General features: G+C 42.6%; 1 protein-coding gene and 1 long non-coding RNA gene across 2 annotated transcripts in view; one reads left to right on the forward strand and one right to left on the reverse strand.

Annotated features, from left to right (window-relative positions):
• The window catches only part of SLC25A28 (solute carrier family 25 member 28), a 46,155-nt gene extending 30,591 nt beyond the window's left edge, over positions 1–15,564 (reverse strand). Inside the window, exon 1 of the mRNA XM_069239669.1 lies at positions 15,115–15,564. Within this exon, the coding sequence (XP_069095770.1) occupies positions 15,115–15,429 (315 nt within the window). The 5' untranslated portion in view covers positions 15,430–15,564. The remainder of the gene's footprint in view (positions 1–15,114) is intronic.
• A 201-nt stretch (positions 15,565–15,765) lies between these two features.
• LOC138300376 (uncharacterized) lies at positions 15,766–22,323 on the forward strand. The gene is made up of 2 exons (XR_011204921.1): positions 15,766–15,956; positions 21,899–22,323. It is a non-coding gene; the product is annotated as an uncharacterized lncRNA (long non-coding RNA).
• The last annotated feature ends 1,577 nt before the right edge of the window (positions 22,324–23,900 follow it).

Consider the following 23,900-nt stretch of genomic DNA (forward strand, 5'->3'; position numbering starts at 1 on the left):
TGCCAAAGCAGGACAGTGTCAGAACCTCGTTCAGCAGGTCATGGGCATGCAGGAGTTGCTGGGCCCAACCGTGGTGGTTGAGGCCTTGTACTCCAGATGTCCCGGGGTCTGCCCTTCTATGGATCCTGCTCAACTGGACAAAGCACCCCCTTCTGCACCAGACTTTAAGTTGGGTAGCGTCGGACGAGCAGTCAAGGCTCCTTCGTGGGTAAAGCGCAGCTACAGATCAGTGAACACGACTCATAACTCAATGTGCCAGCAGTGCAAACAATAAATCAATGACAAGTTAAATACTTGATTTTAAATAAAATAAAAAAGTATTTCGATTTTAACTCTACACATGGATAGGAAAACAACTTTCTAAAGCAATAATACAACCTTCCTGGAGGTTGGGCTCTAGTAGTCATCAAGCCATCCCCTTCCCTCCCACCTCTAGTGCTAGAGATTCAATGTTATTCCCCATTCAGTGTTAACCGCATCCAGGGAATGTAAATTATTAGGTCTTACTCAAGAGTTCTCCCCTTCGACTCTTTGCGTAAGTTCAATCACTAGAGTCTATAGGGTTGCAGCACCAATGGCAGTTTGTCCCCCAGTGATCAAAAGACCCAGTTTTTGGCTTACCTGCTCAACGGTATGGAACACTTCAGTGGTGCAGTGCAATCCTGCTCTGGATCGGCAAAGTCTAGCTGCACGCAGTCATACACAGTAGCACCTGGCAGGAGCAGGCTCTCTTCCTCCAGTTAGTTCTGAAGATCTGGGTTGCTGCAGGGCCTGCGATCACACAGGAAGTCACTTTTCCCTCCACAGGGATCAGGAGTGATCTCCCTGCACCAATGGTGTCCTGTTGATCCTCAGGCCTCCTTCCTTGAAGTCTACAGAATGCAGGCAGATTCTGCCTTCACCACAGCAGTAGTTTCCCAGACAACGACACAGACCCCCTGGCCTCAGCAGCTCTGGCAACACCTTCTGCCATAAGGGGTCACTACCAGAGCACTCAAGTGTGATTACGTTGACTTAAGGCTTCTGCCCACAGAGGCCCTTCCAGAGTCCCCTCCTGCCATACAGGGACATCAAAATAATCCGACACACGAACAACAACCAGATCTGTGTGTGACAAGTTCTCCCACCTCGCTCTTTGGCTTCGTCTTATCCCTTTCTTCTTCCTCCTGAAGATGTTTGTCAAAGCAGGCAGGACTCTAAAGCTGATTAACCCACAAGAGTGACCTGAATTTACACCTGGATGTCAGCCACAATGATATGTGCGTCAAAAGGTAAATCCTGGGTCCTCAACCCTATTCTTTATGATTCCCTTATCAGCCCCATCTCTGTCATGAGATGTGTCCAGGCCCCTTCCTTATTATCAGTCACCAAATCAAAAAACCCTTTGAAATGCAGGAAGAGAGAGCCTGACTCTCCCATCCTCCAGTGCATGTCACCCATCTTACAGGAACTGAGCAATGCACAAATCTGTCTGGGGGAGTTCTTCTACTCCACGTGTTTTCACCAAGCAGGCCTGGACTTCCCAAGATGGAAGCCAAGGTGCTCCATGTAGTGTTATGTACCAGTGCAGGTGATTTTGCACTCGGTGTACATACACAGCACACTTACTGCCCACCACTGTTATCCTCATGTCTGCCTCCACCACCATACCCACATCCAGCACACACAGTCAGCGCACTTTCAGTAGTGCAGTCTCTCTGTACCAGAGTGAGGTATTTTAAAAACACACGCTGCCAGCACGAGCACACTTTACCACACTTCATCCTTTGTATAGTGTTTTTCTTGTAAGCGCATGTCCACTCAGCGCGTATCCAGCATGCACTTCCAGATCAACCCAATGTAGGCCAGGTATAGGTTAAGCACACAGCACCGGAACCTGGAAGAAAGTGATTACACCTCTAGGCGTCACTCCAGTGACACAGGGTAAAACAGACCTGTTCACTACAAGAAAATACTGCCATCACAGCGCTTATGATGCTTAACTCCTTGTGACTGCAGTAGCCTTCCACCACTATGAGGGCAGCGTTCTGGATGCCCCTCCCGGTCCAACAAGACAGCAATCCGTGAGACAGGCCTATGGCATCTCGCACACGCAGGATCCATATCCCCATGACCAAAAAAAGAAAACAGCGTTAGGGATCCAGACAACAATACCATTGGGCACTCCGGGCAGGGGTACACGTCTCTTACCATGCAGAGGACTTTTCCTTTCCCGTCCCACCACACCATATGAACAGATGCTTTGCTCATATTCTGGATTTTATCATAATACTGGTCATGAAATCAGCCCATTTGCCACATATTGCCATCTTACTGGCAGGTTCCTGCAGGTCTAAGTATTGAGGGGGAGGAAGACCCCAGACAGGAAGTGCTTTATTTTTCCCCTAAAACCAGTGAAGATGACAGTATCATTTTTAGTATCCTAGTCGTACTATTTTCCCATTTTAGGTTTCACCTGCAGCAGCTATGTGTTGTCAGCGAAAGCTATTGTAAGTTTAAAAAAAAAAAAGCATAAAAACAAAGCTAGAGTCAGCAATTAACTACCACTGGTTGACTTACACTTCACTCCTGCTTCCTTGCTTCACACTGGTAACTCCTCCTGCTTTCTGCCAGCTGCTCTCACCTCCTCCTGCAGTTTTCCCCGGGATTCCGTCCACGCCGTGGAGCATGCATCCAGCACAGCTTCCTGTTTTTTTCTTTAACTTTTGACCATGTACTCTTATAAAATGTAGGGCAATGTACGGCCCCCTACCCACCCTGGCATCCATTTACCCGCACTGCTGAAACACACCTCTACACCCAGACACCCCAGAGCCTACCAAGATGACCTGTTGGTGCTGACATGGACCTCGACACTCCCCCTCCACTCTTACCTTAAGACTAGAAGGACAGTCCTGCAAGTCACTGACAAGTGACCATATGCAATATATTTTATATAGTTACTCTGCAAATCCAGTGCATTTTCTATTTCTTGTAAAAATCACTAACTGAAAAAGTACTTACCCGATTCCGAAGATCTTGGTGTGTAAAAATACATGAAATATGTGCTATATTTATGAATTGATGTTGGATTGCTTCTTTGAGTGAGTCTCACTTACTGACACTGTGTTTGCAATAAATGCCTAACACTCCCATTTGATCAACCTAAGATTCTCGACCACGCTACCACAAAATAGAGCACTTTGGATTACTAAAGAAAGCCCCTGTAAAAATCAATAAGTGTCGTCTGGACTATTTGCACAATGTACCCTTCTAGGAGCACTACATAAATAGGCAGCTTCCTACACATTGTTTTGAAATACTGGGGGAACAGGGTGTCTGTAATTCAGTTTTTATGGTCTAGGTCACACCCTAAAGTACACTGTTCTGTATTTATATATAAAAACTCAAAATGCCAGATCGCAGCACCCACAACTGTATTTAAAGCTTCATGCATCCTAATGCAAAAGACTGGCCTGTAAGATGAAACAAGAGATTGAAATCACAGCCTTAACAGGAGAACATTGTTCAAGCTGTGACCAGGGTGGAAAATTGTTGTATGATGATGAATGAGGCAGTTTGGTCTCACATCATACTACGTTACAGAGTGATAAATCTCATTTGTTGGTGACGCAATGTCAAGGGATATTCAGATTATTTCATAGGCCTAGAATTACTAGCAGTAGTGTGTTGATAACCCACTACTCCGATACAGGGCCACTAAGTAAAGGTCACAGTGCGTCTCAAATCTCAACAATGTATCATCAATTACAGGGCAATTAAGAATGCAACCTGGTATAATGGTCCGGAGTATGAAATTTATATGTGCATTTTCCATTGATTGATTCACGGATGCCTTGTTAAAACAATATCCCACAATTCAAGATCATGTAGAGGGTGTACATCACTCAACTTACACCATGTAAAATCAATGCATCACTACTGACCGATTTCCGTAGATTTTTGTGTATGACGGGAAACCTCAATTCACTTACTGTGTGTGGACATGTCCAACAGTAGCTGAACACTTGGATGGGCTTGGTTATATTTTCAGGGAGTGGGGGTGACAGTCAGGGAATAAGTCTTGAGAGACAGGTGAAGGGTTTTATTTCCTAGTGAAGACTTTGCAACAAAAAAGCAGCTTCATAAATCTGAGAATTATGTAGAATATATTTATGTATTAAAATGAAACACATCTGTGAGAGGCAGGATTTCAGACTTTCATAGTAAATTAGATGAAACAATATATAAACTGGTGGAGGGACTGGCACGTATTATTAGTGGGAGAGTAGAGTAAAGAGTCTGAAAGCTTGTAGCCAATGATAGTTAGGCACTGGGTCTAACAAGGAGGGAACCTACTCACGAGGAGAAAAGATTCTGCTTGGCAGGTATGCGAAGGTTGATCAAAGAAAGCAGCAGTGGACTAAAAGGCCTTAGTCTAAGCTGGGGCATGCATTAAAATGGCTCATGTACTACGTAATCGTATTTTATTTTTCTACAGGGACATCAATGACATCTTGTATTTTTTGATTGATGATATTTACCGCATTTCTGCATACAAAATTAAAAAATTTAAAAAAATGCGGACGAAAGAGGGATAGAAAAGGAAAACATATGGCAGACAAAAAGGTAACTTCAAAGTTTTTAGGCCTTCCCCAGCGGGATGTGGCCAAAACAAAACAGAAGCAGCAGCCACACTTGCTACCTTTTTCCACAGTGGGGAAAAATACATATTTGCTTGTGCTAAAATGCAGCTAACAAACATTTTCTAAGAGTATGATTTCCAGGCTCAATTCTAAATTCTTTTGAATTCATAAAAAAAGTCGTACATCTGCACTAGTGCAAGGTCATATACCATGGGTGCATTTTTTGTGACTTTATTTAATAATTGGGCTCCTAATTAGGTCTGGTGTTAACCAAGACCTTTTGTTTTTGATTAAAAATCTAACTATCTTCTATTTTATCTATCTAGCTGCTGGCTTTAATGTGAGTAACAGCACTCTGCTCTATCACAAGGAGCATAGCGGCACACAAAGAAGTTTTTTCAGTGACAGGAATACTGAGGCAATGTGTACTTTTTGAGACAAAAATATTTTTGCTCTTAACCAACGTTTTAGTTCAAATGGTGAGCGACAGGCAGCTCCCACAACAATGACATTGTACAAAAAGCATGTCAAAGCAAGACATGCATTGACAAAGCCAAGATGCTGACTACCAACATCAAACCTCTTGACTTTGCCAATGTTCATTTATTTTTAGATTTCACATAATTCTCGAAACTGGCGATACACCGATTACTACGTTATGAATATTTTTGAGAAATACTAGCATGAGTCAAGCATGTTTTATTAAGTAATGTTTCAAAGACATGATACCTAAAATTTCACTGTAATTTAGCAAAACATTTTACTAGTTGCATATTTTTGGTGAACATTTAATTTTGAAATCAAAGAATCATCCCGTCTTCAGGAGTAATCTACGGTCTTCGGACGGAGCCTCGTATTTTTAAACTTTGCAAACGTGTTTACACATTTTTACACTGGAAACAGCAGTGCAGTACGGATTTACAACATTATTTTTTTTGATTGCTCACCCGAACAATAAAGGCTCTGCATTAATAAACTATAAATAGTAGTTTGGACAGCATGAACATATGGATACAAATCTTTCCATTACTGTATTCAATGCCCCGTGTCACTTATCCAGAATGCAGTATCGTAAACAGGCAGCCAAGGGGTTTGTACTGAAGTGGCTTGGGCCTACTTGTCTGAAGGACACAATAAACCTGATAATCTTTTGCCCTAGACCCCAAACAATACGCCCTGGCCATAAAACTATAGGAATTCCACACCCCTGATGTAATAAGGTCCCTTTGCAAAGAGGGTTCTGTGGACATGGCAAAGCAGTTTAAAGATGCATGCTTGCATATTGACAGGCCAGTGTGAGACTGGCGAGTGGGGGGAAGAATGTGATCTGCTCAGATTACAGACTATGTGGGTAGTCGTGTTCTGGAAGGTTTGCAACTGTGAGCACAGATAATCTGCAATGCTCACAAGTAGGGCAGTCCTATAATGTAAGTGGCTAGAGCGAATAGCCAGAATGTATTGGCAGACAGTTGGAGAGACTGCAAAGTAGAGACAGGATTTCATAATGAGTCCCACAGGTGGCAGTGACCACATAGAGCATATTGTAAATTATAATACCCAAATTCCTTACCGAATTCTTTGGAGTTTGGGAAGGGCAACAGTACTGGGCTGCCAATTTTCTTTCCAGGTAGAGTTAGATTTCCCAAACAGGATCACCTCACTCTTATCCCTGTTCCCAGTCAATTCCATTCTGAAGCCAAAGGTTTTCTTACTATGTGGTCCGTTTAACATCCTGAATGCCCATCACATCCTTTTATTTCTGACTCATGAACTGCCTTTCTGTGCAATTACATTGTTTACAGTAACTGATTAAGGATCCCTTTTCTTCTTACAGTCAATAAATGTAATAAACTATAACATCTACATCAAAACATGCTGTAAAGAGCTTTAACACCACTGAAGGTATAGTACACACTAATAAATCTCTGTACATAAATAAAATATATGCAAAATGTGCCATTTTCATTGGTGGCGATGTTAAAAAGAAGTCTTCATGGAAAGCATTATGATGTCAGGTATTTGCAGTGATACACTGAGGAAGACATTGGCAAGTGGGCCTCCTATGATAATCACATGATAAATGTGAGTAATCACTGGTGATAAAGATAGTTATTCCCATTAGTGCTACTTGCTACCATTACTCCAGAAAGTCTCTAAAGGGACCGCTACCACAGAACAGATTTAGCCTTCCATCAGGAATCTTCCATTTAAAAGACTGCATTTAAATTTCCAATACTTTCCAACTTAAACACCTCTGACAGTACAACAGAAACAAGGTTGTCGAAAACCTGTAGGAGATGACAGAGGATTACCTAAAGCTAATAAAGTGGTGTCAAAGGTTTAAGGTGCAAAAGTTAAGAAACGCTGTTCTTATAAACCTCTAATGGAATAGTTAAATCAGTTAAATTCATCCTTTACCAACTGTCCTATCTAGTAAGATTAACACATTTTTATACATCGGGCTAATTGATTCCAAACCGAATCACGCAAGACATCCTCCTAACCCCTGTCAGTCCACAATGGATATAAGCAACATAAAGCTGTAAGGGAGAGGTGGAGGAAGTCCAACTTTTGAAGTAGCATACCTGTGTTTAGGAACTCCGGCCTCCTCTCAAGTCAACTTGAAGGTATTACGATATTGGGAAAAACACCAAAAAAGGCAAAGCTCAGTTCCTTAGACTGCACCCCAAAGGCTATTACAAGAAGGTAAATATACTACTAAAAAGTTATATTTGTACCTTGAAACGACCATGGCCCACTGCAAAATGGAAAACGGATTTCATCATTGCAAGAAATAAAGTTAGCAAATCATAGAACACCAGGAGTGTGGAATTCCTATAGCCCGACTCCCAGGACATATTGCTTGGAGTCAAGGACATCAAGTTTTTATGTTTATTTTGTCCTTGGGGCTAGCAGGCCCAACCCCCTGCAGCACAAGACCTCTGGCTGCCAGTTTACAGTATCACATTATGGAACAGGTAAGGGCATTGTCTGCAGTTAAGGTAATGTTTGTGCCCATATGTTAACGCTGTTTGAACTTGTATTTTAAGGTTCAATAACTCAAAGCCTTTATTATTAGTATGAGCGCTATAAGGAAATGTATGTTCAGACTGCACTACTGATAGTGAACACAGTATAAAAATGTTTACAAATGTTTGCAAAGTTTAACAATATGAAGCTATGTAGGTGCTCCTAGATTATTAGATGCAAATATTTACAGAAGCATGAAACCAAGATGATGAGTCTTTGCCTTCATGTTCACAAAAAATGCAACTAGGAAAAAAACATTTTGATAAACTACTGTTAAACTGTAGTTACCATTTCTTTGAAGCATCATCTATTAAACTGTGCTGCTGCATGTTAATATTCCCAAACCATATACATAATGGAAATCATTGCAACCTGTTTCAACAAGATTATGGGAAACATGAAAATAAAAAATCATTGGCAAAGCCGTTAAGTCAGACATTGGTGGTAAGCATTATGTTTTCATCAATGTGTGTCTCGTTTTTATATGGTTTTTGTAAAACCTTATTGTTGTGGGAGCTGCCAGGCCCTTATCAACATTGGCAAAACGCAAAAATATTTTTGGGTCTCAAAAAGCATACATTGCCACAATAATCGCTGGCACTGAACAAAACTACTCTATGTGCCAATATGCTTCTTGTGAAAGAGCACAATGCTGTCAGTCACAGTTACGCCAATCTATGGATATATAGAGATAACCAAGAATTTTTATTAACAGTTTGTCTAACTCAAGACCTTATCAGGGGCCCAATTTTTAAATAAAAAGTCACAAAAGTGCACCCATGATATAAAGCCCTTGCATTAATGCAGATTTACAGCGTTCATGATTTCACAATAATTTACAGAATTAGGCCAGGAAACCATACTCCTAGAAAATTTGTGAACTGCATTTTAGCACAAGCAAATATGCATGTGTAGATTTGCACATGTGAAAATATGTTGGGTGTATACAAGTTCACTTCCCCCCCGCCCACTGACGCCACCCCATCCCCCCCCACCCCACACACAGCGGGAGAAGTTTTATTTCTGCCCTTGTCAGGAGTAAATTTCCAACCTCTCTCAGCATGGGAAAAGAATAGACGCGAGCTGGTGAAAACCCCCACATCATGCAAGTTAACAGGTTTGAACATACTCCCGAGGTCCATTCCATCCTTGGAAATATTGCTTTTTTTTTAATTTATTTTTTAAACAAGACAAGTAGATTTATGAAGTAACATGTCCCATGGGCAAGCAGATTTTTTAATAAATTCCACACCCCTGGAACACCCAAAAAGCTGTTCAGACTTATTTTTTCCCTGACAACTTTAATCAGTGCACAAATTCATCCTTGCCTTCGTGATCATAATGCTATGTTTAGGAAATTCACCTTTTCTTCATGATCACCCCTGATTTTTCACCTCTTGCTAGACCCTATATTTTACTGTTCCCCCTGCCAACCACAAGTAGAATGACAGCTCCCTCATCCACTTTAAATGTGGTTGAACTAACTTTCTACTAACTGGCACATTTAACTTGCATACAGGTCTGCAGTATGCGATGTAGAAAGTGTTTACAGGGTATCGAAGTAAAAAGACACTAGCGGATTACACCACCAATTACAGTGGCAGGGCGAACATGAATTCGGGCTTTCTTTGTGTAACCCGACTGCTCAGGGGTATGGAATTTAATAAAATATCTACTTGTCCATGGGGCAGGTTGCTTCTTTAATCTACTTGTCCTGTAAAAAAAAATTACTTGTCCCTTTGGTGCCATGTAGTGCGGTGACAAATTATGGCAGAAATCTCATTATGTAAGAGCTCTGTTAATAGCCTCTCCGATTTTGTCAGGGCTACTACTATAGAAGGGCTTGAATACTTGCAATTTCAATCCCTACTGTAGCAATGTCTTTATTTTGCCACCTTTCCACAGATCTACATACTGGGGCTGGAGGAAGCAGTAAGCAATAGGTCCAGGGCTGGAATGCCTTTGAGTTTGCAAACCTACTAACTTGCATGTTTAAGGATTTTCGACAGCTCTTCCCTAATCTTTTTCCATAATAAGAAAGGTTCGAAATTAACTCCTAAAGAGAGCAAAAATTTAAGGGGCGGGGGGAAGAGGTTGGAAGGAAAGTGAACTTGTAAACGCTCAACAGATATTCACATGAACAAATGTACACATGCATATTTGCTTGTGCTAAACTACAGTTCACAAATATTTTCTAGGAGTACGATTTCCTGGTCTACTTCTGTAAGTTCTTGTGAATTCATGAAAGCCACTAATTCCAAGACAGACCATGGGTGTACTTTAGTGACATTCTTTAAGAAATGGATCCCTAATTTGGTCTGGCGTGAACAAAGACATTTTGTTCCAGATTAAAGAAAAGTGGTGCTTCACATCATAAAGTGCCACTTTTCTTGCACCACCCCCTCACCCAAACGCTACCATTTAAGATATGATGCACCATGGCAGAATTAGGTACAATAGCGTCAAACTTTTTATGCTATTGTGGCGCTTTGCTCCACTAGCATCAAAACTTCTGACGCTAGTGGAGCAAATTGCAAGGAGGCCTATTGATTCCAACGGGTGAGTCCTTTTAACGCAAATGACACCAAAAATGGCACAATGAAATCTTGCGGACTTCATTGTGTCATTTTTGGGGGCGCCTTTGTGCCAGAACACCCCCTTTGCATACATTATGCATGGCGCATGCATAATGTAGCACAAATGGTCACAAAGTGGGGCAGTGCACTCAGTGTACCACTTTGTAGATCTGGTGCAGTGTTTTTAGCAAACTAATGTTACATTCATGTCAGAATAATGACACTAATGTGGCGTTAGATGGCGCAAGGCCATCTTTAAATTTGGGCCTTTGTTTTTAATAAACGTCTATTTCTCTATCTATTAGCTGGCTTTACTGTGAGTGACTGCATTCTGCTCTTCCACAAAGAGCATTTTGGTACACAAAGTAGAGTTGTGCAGTACCAGGAAACACTGTGGCAATCAGTGGCGTAATGAAACTGGAAGGGCCCCCCTGCAAAGAACATGGAGGGCCCCTCCAAACAGACTAACGCAGGGCAGGTGCTGTGCTGAGGGGCCACTTGGAAGGGGGCTGTGGAGCCTATGTTACACCACAGGTAGCAATGTGTGCTTTCTGAGACAAAAAAAAAAGTTTCTTTTTCCCAGTGTTTGTTATAATTGTATGGGCCTGGCAGCTCCCACAACAATAGTGTTACAAAAGTCATGTCAAAACAAGGCACGCATTGACAAAACCAAAAGACTCACGACAAAATACCATGTCATTTGGCTTTGCCAGTGCTTGTTTATTTTTATGCTTCTTATAATCTTGTTGAAAATGATTACACTGACTTTCCATTAAGAATATTTTTTGGAAATACTAGCATGCATCAACACATTTTACTACATGACGCTTCAAAGAAGTAGCATTTAAAGTTTCATAGAATTGAAACTTTTTTTTCCTACTTGCATTTTTTTCCAGAACACTTGAATTCTGAAAGCAAAAAAATCACTTGCGCTTACAAGCAACTGCAAACATTTGCCTCTAATCAGAGAGCATTCTGGGGGAATCATACTTAGTCTCATACTGTTAAACTTTTCAAGCAAGTGTACACTTTTTTTTTTACTGTAGAAACTGCCAGTAGTGCAGTGTGACCTTAAAACTTTGTTTTTTTTAGTTTGTTTTTTTTAACAGCGCTCACCCAAATAATGAAGGCTTTTAATTAATGAACCATAAATACAAGTTCGAACAGCATTAACTTTTGGACACACATTACCTCAACTGCAGACAATTCCCTTCTCTGTAAACAAGCAGCCAAAGGGTTTGTGCTGCACGGGGTTGGGCCTACTTGTCCCAGGACACAATAAACATGAAAACTTGTTGCACTTGACCCCAAACAATATGTCCCTGGCGTTGGGCGATAGGAATTCCACATCCCTGTTGCTGCTCTGTAAACCCTGAAGTATGAACTTTCAAAGCCCTTTTCGACAGAAGAAAACCTCTCTTTTAAATATTATTACCCCCAGAGCCCAAGATTAGCAAGGCTAAAGACTCGCCTTCTTGAAAAGGCCTTGACACACGGAAATTTGGTCTCGTTTCCTGTAAGATAAATAAAGGACTGGACCTGCTGTCTGTGAACTGAGGAGCCCTGATGGCCTGGAACTGTTCCCTCTTATAGCAGAACAAATAAGTGGCCTCTTAGGGTCAGTTGGCTGACCTCCTGTGTGACTACCGGGAGACAACAGCTGCAAGGGGCCTTTTCCTGGAAGTATCCTGCTGACCAGTGACAACTCAACCTGGACTGGACCCTTCTGTTGGCCACTGCCTCACACCCTGTGACACTAGGAGTCTACCCAGGTGCCCTGGGGGGGCTTCAGCAATGTGCTTCTGTGGTTGACTGGAACTTGAAAGACTAACTCAGGAGATAAAATCTTTGATAGGGACGAGCTGGGTTGGTATATTTGACCACTGCCTCATCGCAGTCAACCTGAAATGGAGCCTAGGTCACGGGCTACTGCAACAAAAGATTATCACTGGCGCAATTTATACTTAAATCTTTAAAACATTCATGTCTCCTTTCCCCCTTATAGGACTTCTGTCATTTTAGAGAATACATTTTACTCTACTTCACTAACTCAGTTTGGAACTTTTATTATTTGGCATTTTGACTTTATTAGTTTTGGTACTGCACTTTACATACTGCCTTTATTAAGCTAGTTTCCTCTGAGTCATAGCTACCAGAAGGGGTTGAGCTCAGGTTCTTTTAATAAATTTGAGAGTTCACCTTGACCAGAGTTATACTTATTCCTTTGAGTGGGCAATTGTCCACAACAAATAATAATAAAAATTCTTACACTGTGCATTTGAAAATTAGAGAGAAGCAATATGGTGCTATTACAAGTTCGGAAGAAAAATTAAAGCAGTAAAAACTGAGGTACTGTAATTACTAAACGTTGCATATCATTCATACCATTGGAAGTGTTCCCACTCAAGGTGAAGAACAACTAACGTGTGTGTGTTGCAACTGTACTCCTGCAACTACTGGGACATTCCCACAGATAAATCACACCCAATCTTACTAGGCAAAATGTGTCTGGGGAAAACCACAAAAGGGAAGTTTTTCCTCACAGCTCGACATTCCAGATTCGGCCAGAATCTTCCATCTGTGTCTAATTTAAGATTTTTTTTTTTTTTTTTTTTTTTTACAAGACTTGTACCGACAGCCTTAGTGCGTTCAATCCCACACTTTTCAATTTGTAAGAATGTGCATTTTCCAAACTTTAATCCATTCCAACATATGCTTACTTGCCCAAACTTCTGACAAATCCATTCTTTATGAGAAAGACTAAATGAATATTAAATCTAAGAATGATTCCAAAGCTAAGGTACTTGGCATAACAAACACCAATACTGCAAAAACAAAGCTTCTCTAAAACCGTTTCAAAAGTTCTTAAGACTTATGACAAAGAAAACTTGCATTTCCAGTCAGTTATCATATACGCACTCTCTTCTACACCAACATGTAATGTTCGATTGAACGTTGATTTAATGATAGTTTACACCTGCTACGCTTTCATGTATCAACGTGATTGAAATTTTGTAATGCACAGCGCTCAGTACCAACGGGCAGGGGTGCTATTTTTTTTTAAACAATCGTTTCATTATGAACAGTTGCAAAGCACCTGTGTGTTGTTACAAATTTCACTATCACAGGAAAAATAATTGTTTTTAATGTATTTGTGCTCATTGCTTTTGCCTCGATATAAATAAGGGGAGCTGTTAGTTTTATAATGTGTGTTATTCAAATCTGAGACTAATACAAGGATTTCTACTGTAATTATCTGTGACAAAACGAAACAATTGCGTTACAGACAACTCACTACTGGAATATTACAATGCTAGGCCTGAGCAGATTATTGCTATGCCGAACTCCGCTAAGTGCCGAAAAAACGGTGCAGTGGCACACAGGGTATCACAAGCGGCAGAGTTTGGGTGGGTTGCAATGTTCGTACTGATTTTCAGCACAGGAGTTTCTCCTGTACTGTAAAATCAGTGTGAACGGCATCACCCGGAGCGCCAGGGGGCACTAACTTCTTTCTGTCATTCAAGTACATTTTCTACTCGAGCAGCAGTTTCCTCAACGCGAGCAGCAGCTCTCTCATCGCGACCGGTCGCAGCCTACCGAAACTGCTCGCATTCAGAAATCTCGGAACTCCACACGGAGTGGGGAAAACTCCAAGAACTCTCTACACTGAGCAAAATTCTTCACCCACTCCTATACAATGCATTAAAGATTGCAACCTAACAATAAAGCTAGTTCAGTGTAGAGGGCGCCAAATGCTGGGTCACAACTGGCGCTAGTACTAAAGAAAACACACCTTACCTCTACTTGCATCTATTATCAGTAAAGCCTAGAATTCAGTGTAATGCTTATATATCATTCACAAGCAGGACCATAAAAAGTATAGTACCTACAAAACAAAGTCCCTCCCTGGGAGGAGCCTTCGTTGCTTCATTTTTTATTACCACCTGGGAAGTTGATGTAGTCTAGGACCTTAAGAAGACCACCTCTGGGACTCTTAGATTGATACCCAACAGGATGAATAAACTGTCCTCCTTCAGGCATCCTACCCTCCCTTTTACTGCCCTGAAAAAAGAAACTACAATTATCTGCAAGAAATATACACTGCACCGAGGGTCGTGGAAGGGGGGGGGGGGGGGGGGGGAAGAGGAGAGGAGAAGAGAGAGAGAGAGAGAGAGAGAGAGAGAGAGCGCGCGCGCGCAGGGGAGTCACATACATATGCCTGTTTACATTCTACTATGTGAAAAGAAGAGTTAAAAAAGAATAATGTTACTTTATGTGGGGGCACCAGAAGCAGACTTTCTGCTCACGACTGCAAAGGAGAATGTCATTTAAGTCATACAGAACAAGGGTCACCAGTCTCATACGGCGCAGGACAGTGACTGGAAGTTAAACACGGCCTGCACTTCCTCCAATCTTTAATCAGGTTGCTGACCTTCTCAGTTCACTCCCACTGCTGACACCTATCCAGAATCGCAACGAATAAAAATGATGCCTCAATTGCAAAAATAAATAAATGTCATCGCCCTCCCTCAGTCAGTGACCCCCCCTTTACTAAAAAGGATGTCTTAATCGCAAAAAACATGTAATTTCAATATCACAGGGGCTTCATAAGGGACCGTCCCGTGAGCGCTGCTTCTCTAGCAATTTTACGAACGCCTGAGCGCAAAGAATCAAAAGATCTAGCAACTACAACCAAACATTCCTAACTTAACTTCATAATCTTTAAACTCCTGTATCGCTGCAGTTGCAAACAAGGTATTTTACCACACAGAACAAGGCACGACCACTCATGCTATACTACATCTATTCTTTCTGAGTGTAAACCTCTTTTCACCGAACCCTCCAGCCAGCACCACGTGCCTCGCACCCCAGACCACTCGCACCTTCACGCAGTCCACGGGGTACATGAGGCAGTGCTCCATGATGCCGGCCACGGCCCCGGCCAGCATGTGGGTGGTGACGGTAGATCCCTCGGGCAGCGCTTCGTACTCCAACCCCTCCTCTTGGTCGTCCTGCTCCGGTTGGACTGGCACCTGGCGGAGCTCCCGAGCCCTGCGACCATCGGCGGACCCGACTTCCCCCACCCCCCCAGGCCCCGTTGCTGTCCGGCCGCCCCGCCAAACCCAATCTTCCAGCATGCGGCCCGGCTCCCCAGGCCCGGCAGGTGCTCGCTGTTTCAGCACGGCCTCCAGCTCCATATCAATGTCCGCGGGCCGTTCCCCCGGGCACCGCTCCCCCTGCCTCGGACCCGCGACCACTGTGCGCCGCCTCTCGGGTCCCGCTGCTCTCGCGGAGGCCTGTAGACACGCCCACCACGGCGTCCATTGACATACATGGCACAGCCCACTTGAGAAACAATAACGCCGATTGGTTGTACCTGCTGCTGCTCAAAGGTTTAGTCGCAGGAAACCTCTCTACCCTAAAATCTGGTTGGGTAAGGGAGCTGTCGATCAGCAGAATGCCGAGCCTCGTTTGTTTTTATATAAGCGCGGCGAGCCTCCGAGTCTGTGAGTCAGCGTTAAACTCGGGGGGACAGGGATGAGGGTCTAACCATTGGGGGCGGGGGAGTCATGCTAATCTAACGACCATTTTATATAAAAACGTTTTTCTCGAGGGACCTATTTAATTCCGCGCAATACCAGTCACACCCTAACGTATATGAACCAGGCACAAGAGGTCACGTGCTTGAAAATGAGACCAGGATTTGCAAGGTCGCACCTACAAGGTCAGTTTGGCCTTAGTACTTAGACAAGTTTTGAGAGTTGCTTCAGCACTACTACTGGCATATGGGGCCATTTTGGGTAAAATGCTGTTGCTGTGCGGAAACGCGAAAGGTGCTTTATTTTATTTTATTGAATTAGTTGTTGGCATAATGTGAGTCAGGCACACCCTGGTCTCAGTTGGTCAGGGTCGCAGCTAAAATTAAACTTCCCTTGTGGTTGGGCAGACGGGAACACGTCATGCTTGTAAACATTTATGACATACCAAGTAGAAGATTTATATAAAAATCGAGAGGCCTTAATTTCCTGTTAGTATTTATCGAAATGGAGGGAATTTTAAGAGGGAGCAACCTAGTCTGAACATTTTATGTTAGACAATTCGTAAGTCTCCCGCCTGAACCTCTATGATACTTGGCGTGCTAGACTCTGTGGGCGGAGCCTTCATAGGAGCTTCAGTCAAATTGCAAATAGGTACGCCTTTCTTTATAGTGCATAGTATGGGGTAGTATTTTTCCCCACAATATTTGTCGAGGACGGCTTTTTAAAGCAGACTGTGCTACTGTTTCCACATCACTTTTACTTACCGCTTGATTTCATGCCGCAGTCCGGTGGGTGACATTTCTGGATATGGTCTCATGCATGCCAACGAGGATAATCAGACATCCCTGATTTCTTGGAATTGTACTGTTTTTCAGTCATGAGCCCCAGAGTCCTGAGAGACACTGTTGGGACGGTTTATTGTCTCTGTTTCAGGTTGAGGCTGTGCCAGGAGGTCACATAGACAGACTGGCCATTAGATGCAGCTCAGCTTTTTGTATACTCTCCAAGATTCCTGTACCAAGATGACCAAATGTATGCACTATCAATTTGATTTTTCGACCTTTGTCACAATTCACAGGTTTTTTGTTTTAAAGAATACGTTTTACACCAGGCAAAGATATTGAAAAAGCTTCTTCGACTAGACAATGTACATTTTATTACAAGAACGGAGGCTCCTATTATGCTTCCTTTTCTTGCTTTATTTTAACAGCAGCCAAGACAAAGAACAAAACTACATATCCCAAGACACATAGCGAATGATGAAAATGATGAGATCATAAAGAATAACCAATGGAAAACGTTCAACCACAATAATTATCTTAACTGCGAACAACAAGTCCTCTTTTCTTGCTGCTCGCAGTCAAGATAAGTCCTTTACCTCACCTCTCTTGTATATGTCGTGTGTTGTAATATTTTACTATTTTGTATTATTTGTATTCATTATTTCTTTATTTCAAATATTTTTCGTTAATGTTTTGTGCTTTCATTATATTTGGCGTTTTTTCTACGTTTTCATATCGTTTTAGCCTAGCGCTCGCGTCGCGCTATCGCGGCTGAGCCGAACGTTCTGAAGAACGTTCGGCTCTCCCGCCTCGCGCTCCTGAGGTAAGCGTTCTTTCTCTTCAGCGCTTACCTCGGAGCTGCTCGGCACGCCGGCTTTCTCTGCCTCGTCGCGTCCGCTCAATTCAAGGAGTTTCCTTCCCGTCTTCTCCGGCTTGTGGATTTAGAGCCGGACACGCCTCTTTGTTTCTCTCCACGCCCACAGTTAATGCCTTAACCCTTTCCTCACTCCACTCCGGTTGGTTTGTTTGGCATTTCTTTCGGTTTGTGTATTTTCAGCCTGGCATTTTCATTTTTCTTTTTCATTTTCACTTATTAATTAGATATTTATCTTCTTAGTTAATAATGGCTAAAAAAGGAGAGGATAGCTCAAATAAGGTGGATTTGGACAACTTAAGTGCTGATTTGAATTCTTTCATTCAGAGCACGGTTCAACAGGTTGTTTCTACTTCTATGTTACAAATGTCCAAAAAATTGGAATCATCTTTTAAAAAATATTCCGATCAAAAATCTGGTGTTTCTGAATCTATCAGGGGCAAAAAACGCACCTTTTCAAAAGCTCAGGCGAAGTCAAGTGTTGATGACTCTCCCCAGGCTGCTGGTCCTTCCCCCCGTAAGGAGTTTAATACAGTGGAAACGGATCCCTCTCCTCTTGAAATAACGCAGTTGAGGGATACTGATGATGATATGGATTATAATGGTGCGGAATTTGATGATACTCAGGATCCTGACGATCTCTGGCAAGGGCCTTTGGAGAAAAGGCAAAAAATTTCTCCTTTTGATTCGAGTTCATCTCGTGTTTATGATTATACGGTTCTCGATGCTCTGGGGGAACCAATGTTTGACCCCACTTTAATACACCACCCAAATTCTACCGAATGGTTTCCTTCTGATCATGTGGCGGATTATGTTTTATGTCACTTAAGACATTCTTTAGATAAAGCCACAAGAAATAAATTGCGATCAGAATGTCCACGTCCCTCCCTGTCACACAGCATAGCTTCCACTCCTGCGATAGACCCTAATATGTTATTATTCTTCTCAAAATTTGGTAAAGATCCGAAAAAAGGGGTTGATCGTGCGTGGTCCGTATGTCAGGACAAACTTTTGGATTTGGTTGGTCCTTTAACCAGAATTCTCGATTTAGCCGAAGATGCCAGGCTGGAAGGTACACAGATTGATCCTGATGCTTTGTCCAACTGGGCCCAACGGGCAATTTGTTTATTAGGGAATGCGAACACTGCCATGTCCCAGGAGAGGCGAAAGAGTCTGCTTCTCAAAATTGAACCTAAATTGGGCAGTCTGGCGTCCAGAGAGGAAGGACTGCAGGCTAACGGACTTCTTTTTGGAGACTCATTCATTAAGGAACTTAGTAGATATGTTTCTACGTTTACAACACTGGATAAAGCTCAATCCTCCATGAAGAAGATTTTCAACTCTAGGGTTTTTGGCAGGGCCGGTAAAGGAAGGAGACGCTTTACCGGCCGCTTCACCTACCGTGGTGGCAACTTCAGAGGCTCCTCTTTCTACTCCCCCGAGTTCAAACCTCAATTCTACCCTCAAAGAGGGAGAGGTTTCAGGTCCAGAGGTTATCGTCAGAGAGGGGGACAAGTCTCAGGTAAGAGTTTAAAATTTTGGCCATCTTCCGGTGGGAGGTCGGTTAACCCATTTTCTTTCAAATTGGTATCAAATTACCGCGGATCCTTGGGTTCTTCAAACCATTCAGGGCTATTGCATAGATCTCTATCAGATTCCCTCTCAAGATTCCCCACCTCCTCCTCTAAGATTTTCTCAAGAACAATCCCGTCTGATGAATTTGGAAATTTTAACTTTGATTTCAAAAAATGTGATAGAACAGACATATTTTCATCCCTCAGGTTTTCTCAGTACCATATTTTTGGTTCAGAAGAAAAACAAAAAGTTTCGACCAGTTATAAACCTGAGACTGTTCAACAATTACGTTGTTTACAATCATTTCAAAATGGAGTCTATCCTCCATCTCAGAGACATTATGTTAAAGGGCGACTGGTTTGTCCGCCTGGATCTTCAGGACGCTTATTTTGCAATCCCGATTCATCCCTTTTACAGAAAATTCCTTCAGTTTCAATGGGAAGGTTCGATTTTCCAGTTCAAAGCTCTCCCATTCGAACTCGCTTCGGCTCCTTGGTGCTTCACAAAGGTAATGAAACCGGTGGTAGCCTTTTTAAGGGCCCAGGGCATAAGATTAATAATCTATCTAGACGATTTTCTTATAATGGCTCAGAACAAAGATATCCTGTTACAACACTTACATATTTCCCTTCACCTGTTACAGTCCCTTGGTTTTCTGGTAAACTTGGAGAAATCTGCTCTGGTTCCCTCCACTCAGGTAGAGTTCCTAGGTTTTCTCATCGATTCTCAAACTACATCTCTTTCTCTACCGCTTCAGAAGGTGACGCGAATAAAACGCGAATTACAACAGACCCTCGACTCTCCCATATTTCTCTTCGGTCTCTGGCGAGAATTGTCGGTCTTTTGGCCTCATCCATTCAGGCTATATTCCCAGGTCCGTTACATTACAGGGCTCTTCAAAGGTTAAAGATTTGCCATCTCCGGAAAGGTCTTCAATATTCGGATATAATCCTATTGGATCAAGACTCTCGTGCGGAGATACGGTGGTGGATCGATCATTTGGAAACCTGGAACGGAAGAGCTATCTTCTCCTCGGCCCCAGATCTAGTATTAGAATCCGATGCAAGTCGGACAGGTTGGGGCGCAAGATGTGGCAAAGTCTCGACTGGAGGCGTATGGTCAGAGAGGGAGTCTGCCTTGCACATAAATTGTTTAGAGATGCTTGCAGGCTCCTTTGCTCTGAAGACGTTCGCAAAGGACAAGGTAAGTTGCTCTATTCTCTTAAAGATGGACAACATTTCCGCAGTAAGGTATATCAATCATCTGGGAGGAACGAAATCCAAGCCCCTTGCGGATCTAGCCAAAAGCTTTTGGGAGTTTTGCCTCCCTCGGAAGTTGTCGGTCACGGCTCAATATCTACCAGGGAAAATGAACACAATAGCAGATTGGTGTTCACGCTATCTGAAAGACTCCAGCGATTGGCAGCTTCATCCTTCAGTGTTCAACAATCTTTCTTCAAAGTTCGGTATCATGTCAATAGATCTCTTCGCTTCACGGTTAAACTCTCACCTCCCAAAGTTTTACAGCTGGAGACCGGATCCTCAAGCTCTCGCTACGGACGCTTTTCTCCAGGACTGGTCTCCCGATTTAAATTATGCTTTTCCTCCTTTTGCGATGATAGCCAGAGTCCTCGCCCAGGTTCGTCGTCAACGAGTCTCCCTGGTATTAGTGACCCCCTTTTGGCAGACACAGCCTTGGTTCCCTTCAGTTCTCGAATTGTCAATAGATTGCCCGGTTCTGATTCCTTCGTTTCCAGAGCTTCTCCTCGATCCAGAGGGTCACCCTCACGATATGGTTCTCAACCAAACTCTAACCCTTGTGGCATGGAAAATTTCGGGTCAGCCTGGAGAACCCCTGGAATTTCGCAAGAAGCTGCCCAATATATCCGCCAGTCTTGGGCCCCAGGAACATCTAAGGTTTACAGGTCGGCCTGGTTGGCCTGGTGTGGCTGGTGTTTGGACAGGAATTCTGATCCCCTTTCAGCCGATGTCACTTTAATCGTTAATTTTTTAGCCTCTCTAGCCTCCCAAGGGAAAGCATACAGAACGGTGAATACTTATAGATCTGCCATTTCTGCCGAACATATCCGAATAGATGGCAAACCTGTTGGAGAACATCCTTTGGTGTGCCGGCTTTTAAAGGGAGTAAGATTTTCTAATCCTCCGACGTCTAAGTACACATATTTATGGGATGTGAATTTAGTTTTGGATTTATTTAATTCTTGGCTTGATAATGATTCGCTTTCTTTGAAGTATCTGTCTGCAAAGTTAACTATGTTGTTATGTTTAATTTCTTTGAAACGTGTTGGATGTCTCTTCTGTCCAGTTTTCTCCTTCTAATGTGTCTTTTAGAATTCATAGAAGAACTAAGACTAACATTTCTGTCATTCATTATCCTTATTTCCCTTCACATCCTAAGCTCTGTGTTGCTAAATGTTTAAAAGCTTACATTGCTAGAACTGCTAATTTAAGAATGTCCTCTTTTTCCCAGTTGTTAATATCCTTTTCTAAACCTCACAAACCTGTTTCCTCTCCTACCCTCGCTGGGTTAGGTGGGTCATGGCCCTTGCGGGTATTGACACTGCTTCTTTTGGAGCTCATTCTACCAGAGGTGCTATGGCTTCTAAAGCTCTTTTGGCTGGAGCTCGCTTGGAGGACATTCTTAGATCGGCAGATTGGTCTAATGTTTCCACATTTAAGACGTTTTATTGCAAACCTATTTCTTCGGTAGCTGATTCTGTTGTTAATCTGCTTTAAACAAGCATAATAGGAGCCTCCGTTCTTGTAATAAAATTCAGATTTTCCTAGCTTTAGTAAAGGAAAGTCTAGATTTTATTAAAGAAGCGGAGGCGAGTATTATCCCACCACTTTTTATTAACCCACCCTTTCTTTTCCAGTGCCGGTTTCCTCTGCATCAACCGCTTCATCTTGAACACGCTGCTTTGGTGTCAAAGACCTTTCTTCAGAAAGATCTATCTTTCAGTGGCTCCCACGATCAGCGGACTATGCTTTCCGGATGTTCTGATGTCCACCTGAAGTCGTCTCCGCCTTCTTCCCTAGACTTTGCCAAGGACCTTTTCACGTTATTAATGGCTTTTTCTATTATTTTGATCATTATTCCTTTATTCCGGCCACTTTGATCTGCTCCTGCAAGAAAAGAGGACTTGTTGTTCGCAGTTAAGATAATTATTGTGGTTGAACGTTTTCCATTGGTTATTCTTTATGATCTCATCATTTTCATCATTCGCTATGTGTCTTGGGATATGTAGTTTTGTTCTTTGTCTTGGCTGCTGTTAAAATAAAGCAAGAAAAGGAAGCATAATACTCGCCTCCGCTTCTTTAATAAAATCTAGACTTTCCTTTACTAAAGCTAGGAAAATCTGAATTTTCACGTATCCTGTCCCATCTTGGTGACATTTGATTTTGAATCACTATGTACAGCCACAAGGGGGTGAGTACAGAGCACAATCCTGCCTGTTCCATTGCAAGGTGAATTAATGGGGTACAGAGAACTCCCCCTGACACTGAGGTATGAGCCATGTGTCACACAATTGATGGGAGATTGTCTTGATGAGATGTGTAACAAACTGGGGTACCTTGCCTACTGAACCTGGAACCTAGTACAACCCTGTTGCAATTCCCCTAGGCAATTACTCTGCAGGGTCAACAAGTGGCTTTGTACAATGAACAATCATGTACTATTTGTATATGGGGTGGGTGTGATTTATGAACCACTGAGCACTTCCCCTTAACGTCACAGACAATAGGTAAGTGGGTGAGGGATCACTGTCCTTTGCTATGTGTATGGACATATGTGTATGCAGACATCTGCAACCCACAAGCAAGTGATTTTCAGTGTATGATTGATGCTGGTACCTCACTGCAGTCTGTGATGTCAGTGCCCAGAATAGATGTGACATGGTTACATGGCTGAAGGCCTGCAGGTGTAGGAAACTACTTTCCCTTGGTAAGTGGGGAATATTCATTGACAAGAATTATGTCCCATGACTGTAGCCAACATACCATTGTGTCCACGTCATCGTGTGTTATTTTCTCTGATGGAAGCATTCCTTTCATGCAATGTCATTCATGTTCTACCCGTGTTGATGGGGTGATTTATGTAGTCACACATATGCTAGTGCATGGTAAACTGTTGATGTATTAGTACAATTACAAAAGTGGTCCAATTCATGTTGTGCCACTGACAGGACTATGCCACCTTTTGTTATAGTCTAACTCAGGGTTCTGCAAAGTCGGTCCTGGAGAGCTGGGTCCATACCAGATTTTTAGCACATCAACATTTAGAAAAATGTAGATTTCTAAAACATCTTGTTTCTAAATGTGGATATTCTAAAAATCTGGCATGGACCCAGCTCTCCAGGACTGAATTTGCAGGACCCTGGAACCGATACCGTCTTGCATCACAGTATGTCATTTATCATGTAGGACTGCAGTTATACTGAGTAACATGGCAGGTAGACCAAGATTGTGGAACAACTCTGTTTGCCATGCCCTTGATGTGGCATCATGTTGATTAGTGCAGTGCACCTGTGTAGTGATTGGGGATTGTGCCCTGATTGTAGGAATGCATCATAGCATGACTTGCAGTGATGATGACATCACATGTTTGAGATCAGGCATTCATCCACACACAGATGGCAGGCTTACCATTTCTGAGATGTGGGTAGTGATGTGGCTTCACACTGGGCAACAAGTTGGGGTCCTTGTATTGGTCATTACAGGTTCTGTGACTCTCCAACATGCAAGATACATATGTTTACTACAGGCACACTCAGATGATGTCATTGTGATTGGTGTCAGACATTAGTGGTGGCTATACTGTGGCTTGCTGATTCATTGTTGTGTGTTTTCCCGCTACATCTCTCCATGACATTTTAG

The sequence above is a fragment of the Pleurodeles waltl genome, chromosome 6 (genome assembly GCF_031143425.1).
Source record: "Pleurodeles waltl isolate 20211129_DDA chromosome 6, aPleWal1.hap1.20221129, whole genome shotgun sequence".
Taxonomy (NCBI): Eukaryota; Metazoa; Chordata; class Amphibia; order Caudata; family Salamandridae; genus Pleurodeles; species Pleurodeles waltl.